Genomic DNA, 12,487 nt, shown 5'->3' on the forward strand with positions numbered 1-12,487 from the left:
GGAAAAAAGCTGACAGCTCTGCCTGGGCCAGGCAGCACCACATTGCCTTCTCTTAGCTGCAGGACTTCTTATTCTGGGGCTCAGAATGTTTATCAGGTCAGCGCAAGCTGCCTGCCTATTAGGGAAGCAAACCTTCAAGGATGAGGGTGTTTCCAGATCCAGCCACACTAACATCAGTCCTGTCACAGGTGCAGCAACCGCAAGCCCCAGCACACAACAAAAGAATGCCACTGGAATTAATGATGCTGCTTGGAAGAATGGAAACACCAAAGCATTATCCTGGCTCTGCTGTGACTGATCCTCCATCAAAACTGGAGCAGCTGGTTTCAGACACCCACAAAGAGCAAACTCCACCATTTGTTAGCACGTTTGGTACCCAGAGCCACAGAGACAGTCACGAGAGCCACAGGGCAGGCACAGGACAGGTTCTGGGTAACCCCATCCACAAACAGCTCCACCCGTTTCCAGCACCTGGCTATGCTGCTGTTTGCTAACCACACTGGGATGGCCTCAGGAAGCTGTGAATGCTCCAACCCTGGAAGTGCTCAAGGCCAGGCTGGACGGAGTCTTGGGTGACATGGTTTAGCGTGTGGTGTCACTACCCATGGCAGGGGTGCTGAAACTGGATGACCTTAAGGTCCTTTCCAACCCAAACTATTCTGTTCTATTCTACTGCCAGGGATTCCAAAGATGGAGTGATGGAGAATTAACTCCAAGCTTCTAGGGACAGGATGATCCCTACTTCCACTCCAGTATTTGGATGCTCAGGTAGAACTGAGCAAGCTTATCCTTCCCAGAGCACGGGGAGATGTTCAGAGGCTGTTACAGGAGCTGCCAACCTAGACTGGCCTAAGAGGAGAAATATGAGGCTGTAGTCTTCCAGCACTACTTCTCAGCTCAGCTTCCCCCTTTCACACCATGCTGCTTTACTGGCAGCAGTACCACAACCCCCAGGAGAGATGCTCACTCTTGACAGTTCATATGGGCCTCATTTGGGATTTACTACTCCAGCCTCCACCTCCACCCCCCCCTCCAAGTGAACCAGGTTTTCACCTACGCGTCATCTGTGTCTATGGGCTCCCCCCGGACAGCCCCACCCTGGATGGACTCCATGGCCGTGGAGTAAAGTGCCTTCTGCCCCACGGGACGCTTCTCATCCGACGTGCTGTGGGCTCCCTCGGACTGCTGCTCCCGTTCTTGCTGGTCTATGTTATGAACCCCAAGCAGGAGGCTGTAGTCCATGATTTTAAAGCTTTCCAACACCTACAGGTTAGTAATGAGTTTAAGAACAAAGACAAAATATCAGGCCAGCAGCTCAAATGCAGCACAGATACCAAAGCACAGGACAGCCTGTCCACATCCCCTCTATCAACTCCTTTGCCAGAGCCTGAACAGTTCTGAATCAAAAGTCATCTCTGAACTTGATTGCATGGAGTTTGGCCATCCCATAATCAACCCAAAGGGCCGAAGGCTTGCAAATAACAGTGTTGTCCCATGTATGTACTGCACACTATATAGGAAAAATGTATTTAGTCCCAACAGATCAGCTCCAAGTGGAGCAGGCTGCCATGATCTGAGGCACCAGGCAAAGCAGCACAGCCTTAGTCCTCAAAGGCTGTCACGAAATCCAACTCCACTGCTTTGCTTTCAGGGAAAAGCGCAAGAGAAGTGATCTATCCTGCTTTGGCGTTAGCAGATTAGTAAGCTTCTCAATCATTTGCTCTTTGTCATGCTTGAGAGCCACAGAACTTCACTAACCTGCTCCCCTCCTTACCAGACAGTCACGTTGCAACGTTTTCACCAGTGCAGTGAAGGTGTCTGCATCCAACATCAGGCCCTCGGGTATGTCTTGCATGAAGTCTAGATCCTTGTACGTAGGGCTGGACTTTTCTTTCTCCTTCTTGGATGCCCGGCGTTTATAGGTGGAGCCTTTCAGGTCAAACTTCAGGTGCATTTTCACCACACGAGGCAGGATGTTGTTCATCACGACCACACGGATGTTTTTGCCCCCTGACTGCACACAGTAGAGTCCATAAAACTTTGGTAGCAGCGTCCGGGGGTTCTGGTTCAGATTCTGCAGACGGGTTGGGAAAAAAACACAGGGAAAAGTCATTGTGGCAGAGAACTGCTGTGTTCAACACATGTTACAGAACCACAGAATGGGTTAGGCTGAAGGGAGCTTAAAGCTCCTCCAGCTCCAACCCCTGCCACAGGCAGGGACCCCTTCCACTGGAGCAGCTTGCTCCAAGCCCCTGTGTCCAACCTGGCCTTGAACACTGCCAGGGATGGGGCAGCCACAGCTTCTCTGGGCACCCTGTGCCAGCACCTTCATAGTGAACAGATCTTGGAACAGTCTGACAGGGGGTCTTCATTTAGAGCTATTCTCAACTTTACACGAGAACTTACTGCACACATGTGACAAACTCCTGCATTTCACTGGCTTTAGGACCCGAAAATACCACTATGCCTTGAATACAGGGAATGGGATTTTCAGCACTCTCTGCACAAATAACCAAGTCTGGAAAGTCCCTGCTTTCTCCATCAACAGCAGCTAAAAAAGGGAAACCAAACTGGAGGAGAAATAAACACAGTAAGTGAGAACTTCAAGCTTAAAAATATTAGCTCTCTTCACCTCTCCAGAAGTCAGAAATCACGAGCTGTTCTCTGGCCCAGGATAAACCAGGGACAGGGTCTTTGCAAGTACTTGGCAGGATTTGTGCTTCTGGGCCTGGATTTGTGTTAACATTGGTGCTGGGGGGATACACACCATGTAGTAGCCAGGAAGGAGCTTCTGTAAGAATTCAGCTTCTTTGTGCATCACAGTTTTTATGATGAATTCATCGTCGCTGGTGACATAGAAGAGAGAACCACTGGCACCAGGGTTTGACAGCTCTATCAGAGGTTCATTACATAGGGAATACTATGGACGAAAAGAGAAAACAGATCATGTTTTTAGGCCTCACTCATTGCACACTGAGTCCGACACCCTTGAGGGCTTTCCTCAGCATGCTGTCTCTCCGGGAGATGAAGGGGTAGCAAAGCTTCAGTGAGAACTATTTTCATTATAGGGTAGGTCTAAGCAAAGTGGATGGACAGTTTACAATTAGAGACTGAGACTACAGTTTAGAGCATCCCAACTGCTCAGGATAAAGCTAATCATCTGCTTTCAGCAACATCCAGGCTTCATAATGACATCTTATCTTCTCCCACTGTGTGTGTCTGACATTTAGGCTTCTTTCAGAACATCATCACAAGTGCAGAGGAAAAGATGGGATTTTAAGAGACATGACAATCTGCTCAGGGTACCACACATCACTGTGCTGGAGGGAAGAGAGTGCACTGCCTGTTCTCAGCAGCCTCCTCTGGCTTCATGCTCCCTGTTACAGAGAAATACCCATCTCACCCCTCAATCCTGCTGGAAACACACGAAAAGTATCAGAGCAGGTGTCCAAACAAGAAGAGGGTCAGCACAGTGTAAGCACAGCAAAGGGGTCCAGCATCAGGAACTGGATTTGGAGGCCATTTCTAGACATCATTGTGCAAACAGCAGGTCCTCAAATGAGGACATGGTTAAAAAAGAAGAAAGTGCAAGCACACAAATGCCCTTTGCAGCAGGTACCAACCCCTAGGTAACCGTGTAGGTCAAATTCAGGGCAGCACCAAGTCAGAGCTGCCACAGCAAGAGGTAAGATAGGGAGAGGGAGGGAGGGGATGTGAGGGGCATAATCAGAGCAATAAATTCTCTGCTCATCATTACATACTGAAAACAGCTTTCAGCTCTGCACAGATTAATGATCCGAGACTTTATCAAGTTAATTATCTCAGGCATAATTAAAGGCATTTGCTGCTGTGGCAGGCAAGAGACAATCAGGGGAAGCAGAAACAACAGATCAGAGCTGTGACCTTTGCAGTTGAGGCAGGCTCTTTGCCTCACCCAAGTTTTGAGCCACGCATCAAACCAGCCAGTGTTATCTTGGGTAGCACAGATGGGGACCACTGCTGCTGTCAAACCATGCAATGGCACAGATTTGTTTCTACTGGAAGGTGCTCAGCTACAACTGCTCCTACCTACAGCTGAAGTCAGAAAAAAGGCCTATTAAAAAAACCTGTGCTCATTTGGATGTGTTTCCTTCCCTAGCTCAATAAATGTCCTTCAGTTCTAAAGAGCAGGGCATCATATACATGCAAAGGACCAACTTCAACTCCAGTGTACTTCAAGCCCCGGCAGCTTGTATTAGTGGGTATTTTAAAAACAGCCTTTCCAGCTCTAAGAAGCTTTCTGAGCACAAGAACAAGCTGTATTTTATTCTGTCTCTGTAAGATGATTAAAATAACCACAACTCACATAGCTCTGGAGTGAGTACACAAGGAAAAATTCCCATCTTTGTCCTCAGAGCCCCAGGGGACATTACAGGTTGCACCCAGCAGAACACCACTCCTTGTGCTTGTAAACACAGAGGGTTACTGTCACCAGAAGCAGCAGAGAGGGAACCCACTGCACAGCTCACACAGCACACATAGATACAGATCATTCCCTTTCCCTCTAGTGGAACCCAGCTACACCTCTTAGCAAATGAAGACTTGGACTGAGTGCTGCTAATCTTCCTGGGACTATCACTGATCCCCTCCAAAACTGAGTACAGTACCTAAATCCATAGCTTATTCCCACTCCTTGCTGGGATCAGAACCATTCCTTATCTCTTTTTCTGTCCCTTTTAGGCAAGAATTGGTGCCAGCCTTGATTTAGGGGCAAATTTCTTGTCTCAAAGGAGGAAAGAAAGAAGAAAACAATCCATACCAAATAATCATCTGGACGAATCCCAAAGAGTTCTCGGAAGTACCGAAAAGCCACTGGTGCATAGGTCTTGAACCTGAAGTCAGCATAATGGTGAGCTGGAGTGAGATTACTTCCTTCACTGCACAGGAGAGACATGGCATGAGCAGGGCCTCTGTATTACCTCTCACAAGATAAGCAGAGTCACAGCAAGGCTACTGTATATTTAAGATTAATTCAGCTTTGTTAGAAGAAATCTTAGCACAAAAAACCCATTTTTCTTCTGTGGCACAACAACAGGAAAATAGGTTTTAAATTATCTGAACCCATGACACATGGTATAATTCCATGGCAGAAATTCTAGATTGACATGTAGAAAGAAAAGCATGGAGGAAGGCTAACAAACTCAAGCAGACAGTACTGCATCTTGCATTGTACTTCCTTTCAAGCCACTGTGCTGCAGAACCTAGCACTTCCCACTGTTCTGTTTGAAGGTGATGGATGCATATTTAAAACATTCAGAGCATCCAATTCAGTGATCTAAAGACAGATGGAAGGAAGCTCTCTTGAAAAGAATCAGTGAGAAGAAAAGAAATAACTCATAGAATCATAAACTGGTTTGTGTTGAAGCGACCTTAAAGCTCCTTCAGCTCCAGCCACCTTCCACTAGAGCAGGCTGCTCATCTGTTGTCTTCCTGTCTCCATTACCTTGGGAAAAAAATGCTTTCCACCACGTAGAAGTCCTGCATCAGGACATCTCTCTCTGGCTTGGAGCTCAGATTGCCAACAGTGTACCCAATCCCCAGCTGGATGGCCCCCTTCAGAGTGGATGAGGTGGTCTGGCAGGACAGAAAAGAGCAGTGAGTATTTCACAGCAATTACCCCAATAACATCCCGTGGATTATGATACAGTCACGTCTATGACTCCTGTGGGGTCATCCCAGGCACTACATACTGCTGACCAAATTCTACCAGCCGCTGAAGAGCTGCGTTAAGCCTTCCAGATTTGCCATGTGCAAGATTATGCAGTAAAAGTGTGCTGCACAAAAAAAATTATCTATCTCAGACTGGCACCTACTGGGCCCCAACTTCTCAACCTACCACTTACACAGAGCAGCTACTCCCACTGCACAAAACCAAACCTTTTTGTAGGTGGTTTCACCAGAAGCATCAACGCTTCGATGACCAATCTTCTTCCCTTGGCCAGGCTGTCCCGATAGCGATGATCCCTGCAATGAAAGAACATGGCTAAAGCCCAGACCAGAAGCTGAGCAAACAGCTGAAACTCCACCAATGACATGTAGGGGTTGGTTACTTTAAAGAAGGGCCAGGCTTTGGCTATTCCTTCAAGCAGCATGCAGAGAGATTCTAGGGCAATTTCCCAAGGAACAACATTATCTCAGTGTCTCTCTCAAGTGCTGCACAGACCCATCCTCTCCAAAGTGATGTCTACAGCAGACAATGGATAATTTTGTTCAGACTACAGCTGTTCTTTGTGTTTTACCTCTGAATCAAGAGCTGGAGCTATTTCTGCTCCAAGCACTTGGACTACTCGTGCTAAAGGGCAGTGATTTTTCCTGCACAAATCTTCATTTCCTGCTCTGTTTCAAGCACTGAGCACAGCCAGGCTTGTTTCCGAGTGCTCCCCTCCTGGAAAAAGTGGGGCTATTTGTGCACTGAGAGTGCAATCAACTTCCACACAAGTTAAGCTTCCTGCTAGGATTATTTCTGGGGAAGCAGAAAAGAATCAAGTCTCACATCCCTGGCAGTTCCATGGGAGGATGTTCAGCCTCCCAGGTGAGTGATGGAAAAATCAGATCAAGCAAGAATCAGTCGAACACATTGCCCTAAACCAAAGAGTGTGGGCTTCAGGGAACAGCTTTGAGGCACAGATCCTCCCACGAGATTCCCTGCTGCCAACTGGGAAGAGCTTTGCACCAGAAGGTAACAGTGATTCAGCAACCTGTGACCTGGATTAGGGGTGAGAGAAGATCAGTCCCTTGACATATTCCCTTGTTTTATGGCTTCACAAGTTGTAGGCTCCTTGGCTCACTCCCAGGAGCAGGTGATACCCAACACAGAGCCCTGCACATTCCAGAACACAGATCCTCTACTTATTACCTTCAGGTTCTGGTATGGAAGGGGTGCCCTCAGTCAGTTACTATGAGACATCAGGGATGACATAACTAAAACTGGCCACAGGGTGGGCACAATCCCTTCGCAACCCCTTTGTGGCTATGGTGATGCCAACACAGGGACTCCAGAGAACTGCCTCTAATTTTCTTTCTCCCAAATAACAGATCTCAAGTTTTCAGTCATCTTAAAGGTACTCTGGAATTCCGCTTTGCTCAGAAAAAGCCAGACAGAAGCATTTCCCAGAGCTCTGTGTTCTCCTTTCCCAACACAGGATGCACAGGGCCAGCTTTACACATCTCACCTCGGTGATGGCTGACCTCTTCGGTGCCAGACCTGAGGAGAGAAGGGAAGAGCATCAGTAAAAGTAGGGACATTGGGAAAAAGCCCAACAAGAACCCCACCAAGAAACCAGCCTGATGCTTTGCTCTGTCAAGCAAGCTGGAAAGCCTTTAAAGCAACTGCTTTTTTGAGTTTTCAGTTTCACCAGTGCACGAGTCTGAAATGACAGGGGTAACCCAAACAATTCCACATCCAGAAGCAAAGATGCACATATTTTCTTAGCAATAATGTTTCTTAGAGGCTTCAGGAGACACAGTTCTTGCAAATCCCTGCTGCAGGGCAATAGGTCCAGACTGCACCTAAGAGTTGGTTCCATAAGAAGCCCAGAGAGACACTTAGGAAGCTGCTTTCCAGCCACTCAGAAGGCACTTGACAAACCACATTGATAATTGCATCTATTTATAGAACCTCACGTCCAAATATACCGCAGAAATGAATGCATCATTTATCTCTAGCACTACCTTGGGGAGAAGCCACCATTACTCCATTACAGTGAACGGTGAGAAATGAGGGTTTTTAGACTAGGTATCTCAGAGATGGAAACATGAGCCCATGTCCAAGGCCTTGAACGCTGCCAGAGATGGGGCAGCCACAGCTTCTCTGGGCACCCTGGGCCAGCGCCTCAGCACCCTCCCAGGGAAGAGCTTCTGCCTAAGAGCTCATCTCAGTCTCCCCTCTGGCAGGTCAAAGCCATTCCCCTTGGCCTGTCCCTACAGGCCCTTGTCCAAAGCCTCTCTCCAGGTTTCTTGTGGGCCCCTTTAGGCACTTCTTATTGTCTCATCTAAATCTTCCCTCACTGAGCTTAAAGACATTCCCCTTTGACATATCAGCAAACTAATCATCAGGTTTTGTGCTCAAAAATCACTTCTTCAGCCCAAGACAATACAACTCTGACCATTCAACAAGAAGCCCTGCAGTGGTGGAGGAGACCCGGCACTAAGTGAGCATTTGGCTCATGAACATTCAGGGCATGAGCTGGAGGAGCAACCCAAGATCACAGAGGAACCCAAAGGGGCAAATGCTGCTCCAAGCTGGAAGTCACTGGGAGCACACCATGGCGCAGGGACACTGCACTCTCCCTGCCACCGCCGCTCTCCTGCTGCGCTAATCTCTGTTCTGCACTTTGGCACTGTTCCAGAGCAGGAGATTAGCTTGAATTTGTGATAATTACCACAAGCTGCTCTCATCCCCAGCTCCTAAGTGTCTGCTGCTGTACACGTACCAAGAGTGGAATCAACACCAATACTTGTGCCACGGATAAGGCGACCTGGGCACAAGGAGCTGCGGATCTCAGGAAGAAATGATGCTTCAGGTGGACAAGGGCACCACCAGCAAAACCTCCCCCCACCCCAAAATCAGCTTTATAAAATTGACTTGTCTAGGCAGAAAATGGGAACAAATCTTGCAGTGGCTCCTTGGCTGTGCTCATCTCAACCAAGCTGACAGATGGCCTTGTGAGACCCGATTTAACTCCAGCTTTGGGGGTTATGCAGCCACAGGAGACAGTACCTGGGTTTGTGGGGAGCAGGAGCTCTGCCATGGAAAGGTTCAGCTCTTTACAAGCTGATTGAGATGATCCTTAACCAATTTGGTGCTGCTTCATGAGGGGGTATTCAGGAATGTGATGAGTGGCTCTGGAAGGGGAACCCGGGGATAAAACCGCAGCTTTCCACCCTGGCCAGGTCTTGCAGCACACATCACCTGACCTGATGCCTTCAGCTCCTCTTCTCATCTGGGCACAGCTCTGACCAAGGCTCGAGCTCCTCTGCAGCCTCAGAGCAGAATGCCTTGGTTGTAGCATTCAGGAACTCTCATCCCTGATTGAGCATCTGCTGTTTTATATGCCTCACTATTCACAGTCACGACACTGGCACCCCACAGCACAGGGATGGATTTACTCCAGGAAAGCCTCTGTACAGTCAGCGTCCAACACAAAAAAAAGACCCTTGAGTTTTAGCTCTGCCTCCCCTGAAAGCGCCTCCCCTGCGACTCCCAGGAGCAGCCAGGGATAAGCAATCCTATTTCATCCCCTGCTCCCCTCCTCTCACCTCCCACACCAGCTCCATGCCTCATTTTGCCATTTCAAGCACACAGGAACCACCTCCACTTTAGGCAGGGAAGATGACATTTGCAAACCAGGATCTGCTGCACCACCCCTACGTGCCACACTCCTTTCCCAGGCCCTTTGCCTTCTTTAGGTGAGCATAAACTCAGGAGGGAAAGGAACAGCCTGGCTTGTACAAATTAAGGGAAAGAGCTTAATGTACCTGCTAGGTAGGACAGGGCCTTGGGGCGCTGCTCAGCTTGCTCTGCTCCTTTCTACCCCTGCTCTATGGGTTCCTCAAGGACCCTGCCACCCCCAGCAACTCCCTCCAGGCTTCTGCTTGAGGGTTTTCAACTCCAAAGCCCAGAAGCTGCTCCCTCACCAGCACTTCTCCCCCGAGGATCAAGTGATTTGAGCCCTGCATGGTCCACCCCAGCGAGGGCTGCTCAAAGCAAAGCACACGGAGCACTGCCACTGCAAGGGCACTGAACACTGCCTTGAACACTGCCAGGGATGGGGCAGCCACAGCTTCTCTGGGCACCCTGGGCCAGCGCCTCAGCACCCTCACAGGGAAGAGCTTCTGCCTAAGAGCTCATCTCAGTCTCCCCTCTGGCAGGTTAAAGCCATTCCCCTTGGCCTGTCCCTCTTTTTTTTTTATGCAGGAACTCTTTCTGCCTCAGAAATCCATCTGTTCATCCGGGCTCTGGAGGCAGGGCAGGAGCTGAAGATGCAGAGGGGCAGTTAACACATTCCTCCCTTGGCTGCAGGTGAGGATGGCATCCTGGGTACTCACATCCCCAGGGCCACACTGCTGATGTAGGACATACCATGCTGAAGTGTTTCCTTGCCAGCTCAGCCAAAAAGTACTTCAGTGCTGCAGCCCAATTACAGCAAGAAGTGAGCAGGACAAGAGCAGGGAAATGAAATTGAGAAAGAAGTGATTTGTTTCCTTGTCTCCGATCAGCTGTGTGTAGGGAACAAAAAAGGACAATTTTGGAGGGCTTTAGCCCGAGCTGTGTGACACAGCAGCCAGCAAAAGCAAAACAACATCTCATCAAGAGGAGCACACAATAGCTGATCCCCAGCAGCGGCAGAGGCTGCAGCCGCTCGGCTCCACGCTCCACTCTGTAATTATGCAATCCAGTGGGATGTTCAAGCAAACATCTGCTCCATGGGAAAGGTGCAGCCTTATCTGAACACAGTGTTCCTGCTCCTTTCCACTCTGCCAGTCACAGGAGTGGAACAACACACGTTCCCCAGCACAGCTGGGATGCCAGCCTCTTCCCAGCCCCTGGCTCCTCTCTTCATTACAGCCTTCAAGTCCAGATCTGTGTACAGAACTTGCAGCAAAGCTTGATGAGGATTAATTAGACAGCAAACATCCCAGCAGGAAGCATAACCTCTCCAGGACAGAGTCAGCTTTGTGACGACATCCAGGCACCGCGGCATCAGGCTAAAACCACAACGCCAATTTAAAGTGAGCCCATAAAAGGCTGAAGTACTTTGAAGTTACGTTCCTCACTGCCTTCCAGAGGAGCTACAGCAACAGCCAGTTGTCCCCTTACCTTTGCTCAGGGGTGTGATATGCTGCAGGTCACAACCCACCAGCACCACTCACTGGAGTGTCTCCTGGGAGAGCTGCAAGTTACCAGCAAGACAAGAGACAACCTCCTGTTGCCTTTCTAGCTGCAAAAACATCAGGGACAAATGTAGCACATGACCCCGAGCAGCCCCTGGGACTCTACGTGTTCAGATGGAGTTTTCAGCTGCCACAAGATCCCAGATTACTGTTTCCGAAGCCCAGGTCAGAGAAGCACAAGTCAGCTCTGTGAACGCTTGGTCCAGAATTTACTTCCTGCCTGTTTTCTGAGCACTGCTCTGAATCTGCTGCCTGCAGGCTCCTGCCTAGAAGCAGGATTCAGCACTTTAAACACGTGCAGTGTCCTTGGTGCAGGGTGGATGCTCAGATGGATCCTCCAAGTGCCACTAATAAAGAGGGAGAAGCAAGAGCTGACTAATAACAGTTTAAGATCCCAACAGTTTAAACTCAACTGGTTCAGGTTGGAAGCTCCTCCAGCTCCAACCCCTGCCACAGGCAGGGACCCCTTCCACTGGAGCAGCTTGCTCCAAGCCCCTATGTCCAACCTGGCCTTGAGCACTGCCAGGGATGGGGCAGCCACAGCTTCTCTGGGCACCCTGGGCCAGCGCCTCAGCACCCTCACAGGGAAGAGCTTCTGCCTAAGAGCTCATCTCAGTCTCCCCTCAGGCAGGTTAAAGCCATTCCCCTTGGCCTGTCCCTACAGGCCCTTGTCCAAAGCCCCTCTCCAGGTTTCCTGGAGCCCCTTTAGGCACTGGAAGACTGTGACAAGGTCTCACTTTATAAAAGCAGCCAGACCGGGCTTCCCAGGAGTGAAAATGAGCACCCAGGCACACTGAAAGCCACAAACCAACCTCCATGTTTCTTCTTGCACTCCAAACGTGCAGCTTCAGCTCCCAGCCAGTGGGACCAGGGCAACCACTGGAGAGGAGATGGCACAACAGGGAGCAGAAACCAGAGTCTTAGCAACCTCCAGGAGAAGGCAGCCCTTTCCAACCTGCCCTTCCCAGGCAGGCAGGGTGACCTACTTGGATCATTAAACATGTTCTCTTCACGTAAACCAACACTGCTTGATGAGGCTCACAAACATCAAGTAAGCTGCAATATTAAATCACAAGTTTGGGGGGTTTCCCCACCCCTTCAATGTGGCTCCCATCAGCAGAAAGAGCTGCAGCACCCTGGGCACAGAGAGCTGCTTTTGGAGAACCTGGAGAAACAAGTAAGGGGATAAAGCAATCAGAGACAACTTTGGCTTGGGACATGGCAACTCCTTATAGGTTTGACACTCAAAGCCATCCAGTTTTCCCTGGAGCGCTTGCTGACTGAATCAGTTTTGGGATCATCTACACAAAAGCTTGTGTTGGTTGAACACTGGATGGTCTTTAAGGCCCTTTCAACCCAAACCAGTCCATCAATCTATGATTCTGTGACTCCCAGGAGCAGCCAGGGATAAGCAATCCTATTTCATCCCCTGCTCCCCTCCTCTCACCTCCCACACCAGCTCCATGCCTCATTTTGCCATTTCAAGCACACAGGAACCACCTCCACTTTAGGCAGGGAAGATGACATTTGCAAACCAGGATCTGCTGCACCACCC

General features: G+C 49.4%; 1 protein-coding gene across 4 annotated transcripts in view; it reads right to left on the bottom strand.

The window, feature by feature from the left end:
- Positions 1 to 12,487, bottom strand: part of PIP5K1C (phosphatidylinositol-4-phosphate 5-kinase type 1 gamma) — a 34,041-nt gene that overhangs the window by 12,237 nt on the left and 9,317 nt on the right. For all 4 annotated transcript variants that reach the window (XM_080634246.1, XM_080634247.1, XM_080634248.1 and 1 more), the window contains exons 2-8: positions 7,212 to 7,243; positions 5,917 to 6,003; positions 5,483 to 5,613; positions 4,799 to 4,916; positions 2,768 to 2,920; positions 1,775 to 2,074; positions 1,058 to 1,263 (exon numbers count right to left, since the gene is read on the bottom strand). In XM_080634246.1, coding sequence (XP_080490372.1) covers positions 1,058 to 1,263; positions 1,775 to 2,074; positions 2,768 to 2,920; positions 4,799 to 4,916; positions 5,483 to 5,613; positions 5,917 to 6,003; positions 7,212 to 7,243 — 1,027 coding nt within the window. The remainder of the gene's footprint in view (positions 1 to 1,057; positions 1,264 to 1,774; positions 2,075 to 2,767; positions 2,921 to 4,798; positions 4,917 to 5,482; positions 5,614 to 5,916; positions 6,004 to 7,211; positions 7,244 to 12,487) is intronic.

Source organism: Psittacula echo (assembly GCF_963264785.1).
Source record: "Psittacula echo genome assembly, chromosome: 24".
In the NCBI taxonomy this organism is placed as follows: domain Eukaryota; kingdom Metazoa; phylum Chordata; class Aves; order Psittaciformes; family Psittacidae; genus Psittacula; species Psittacula echo.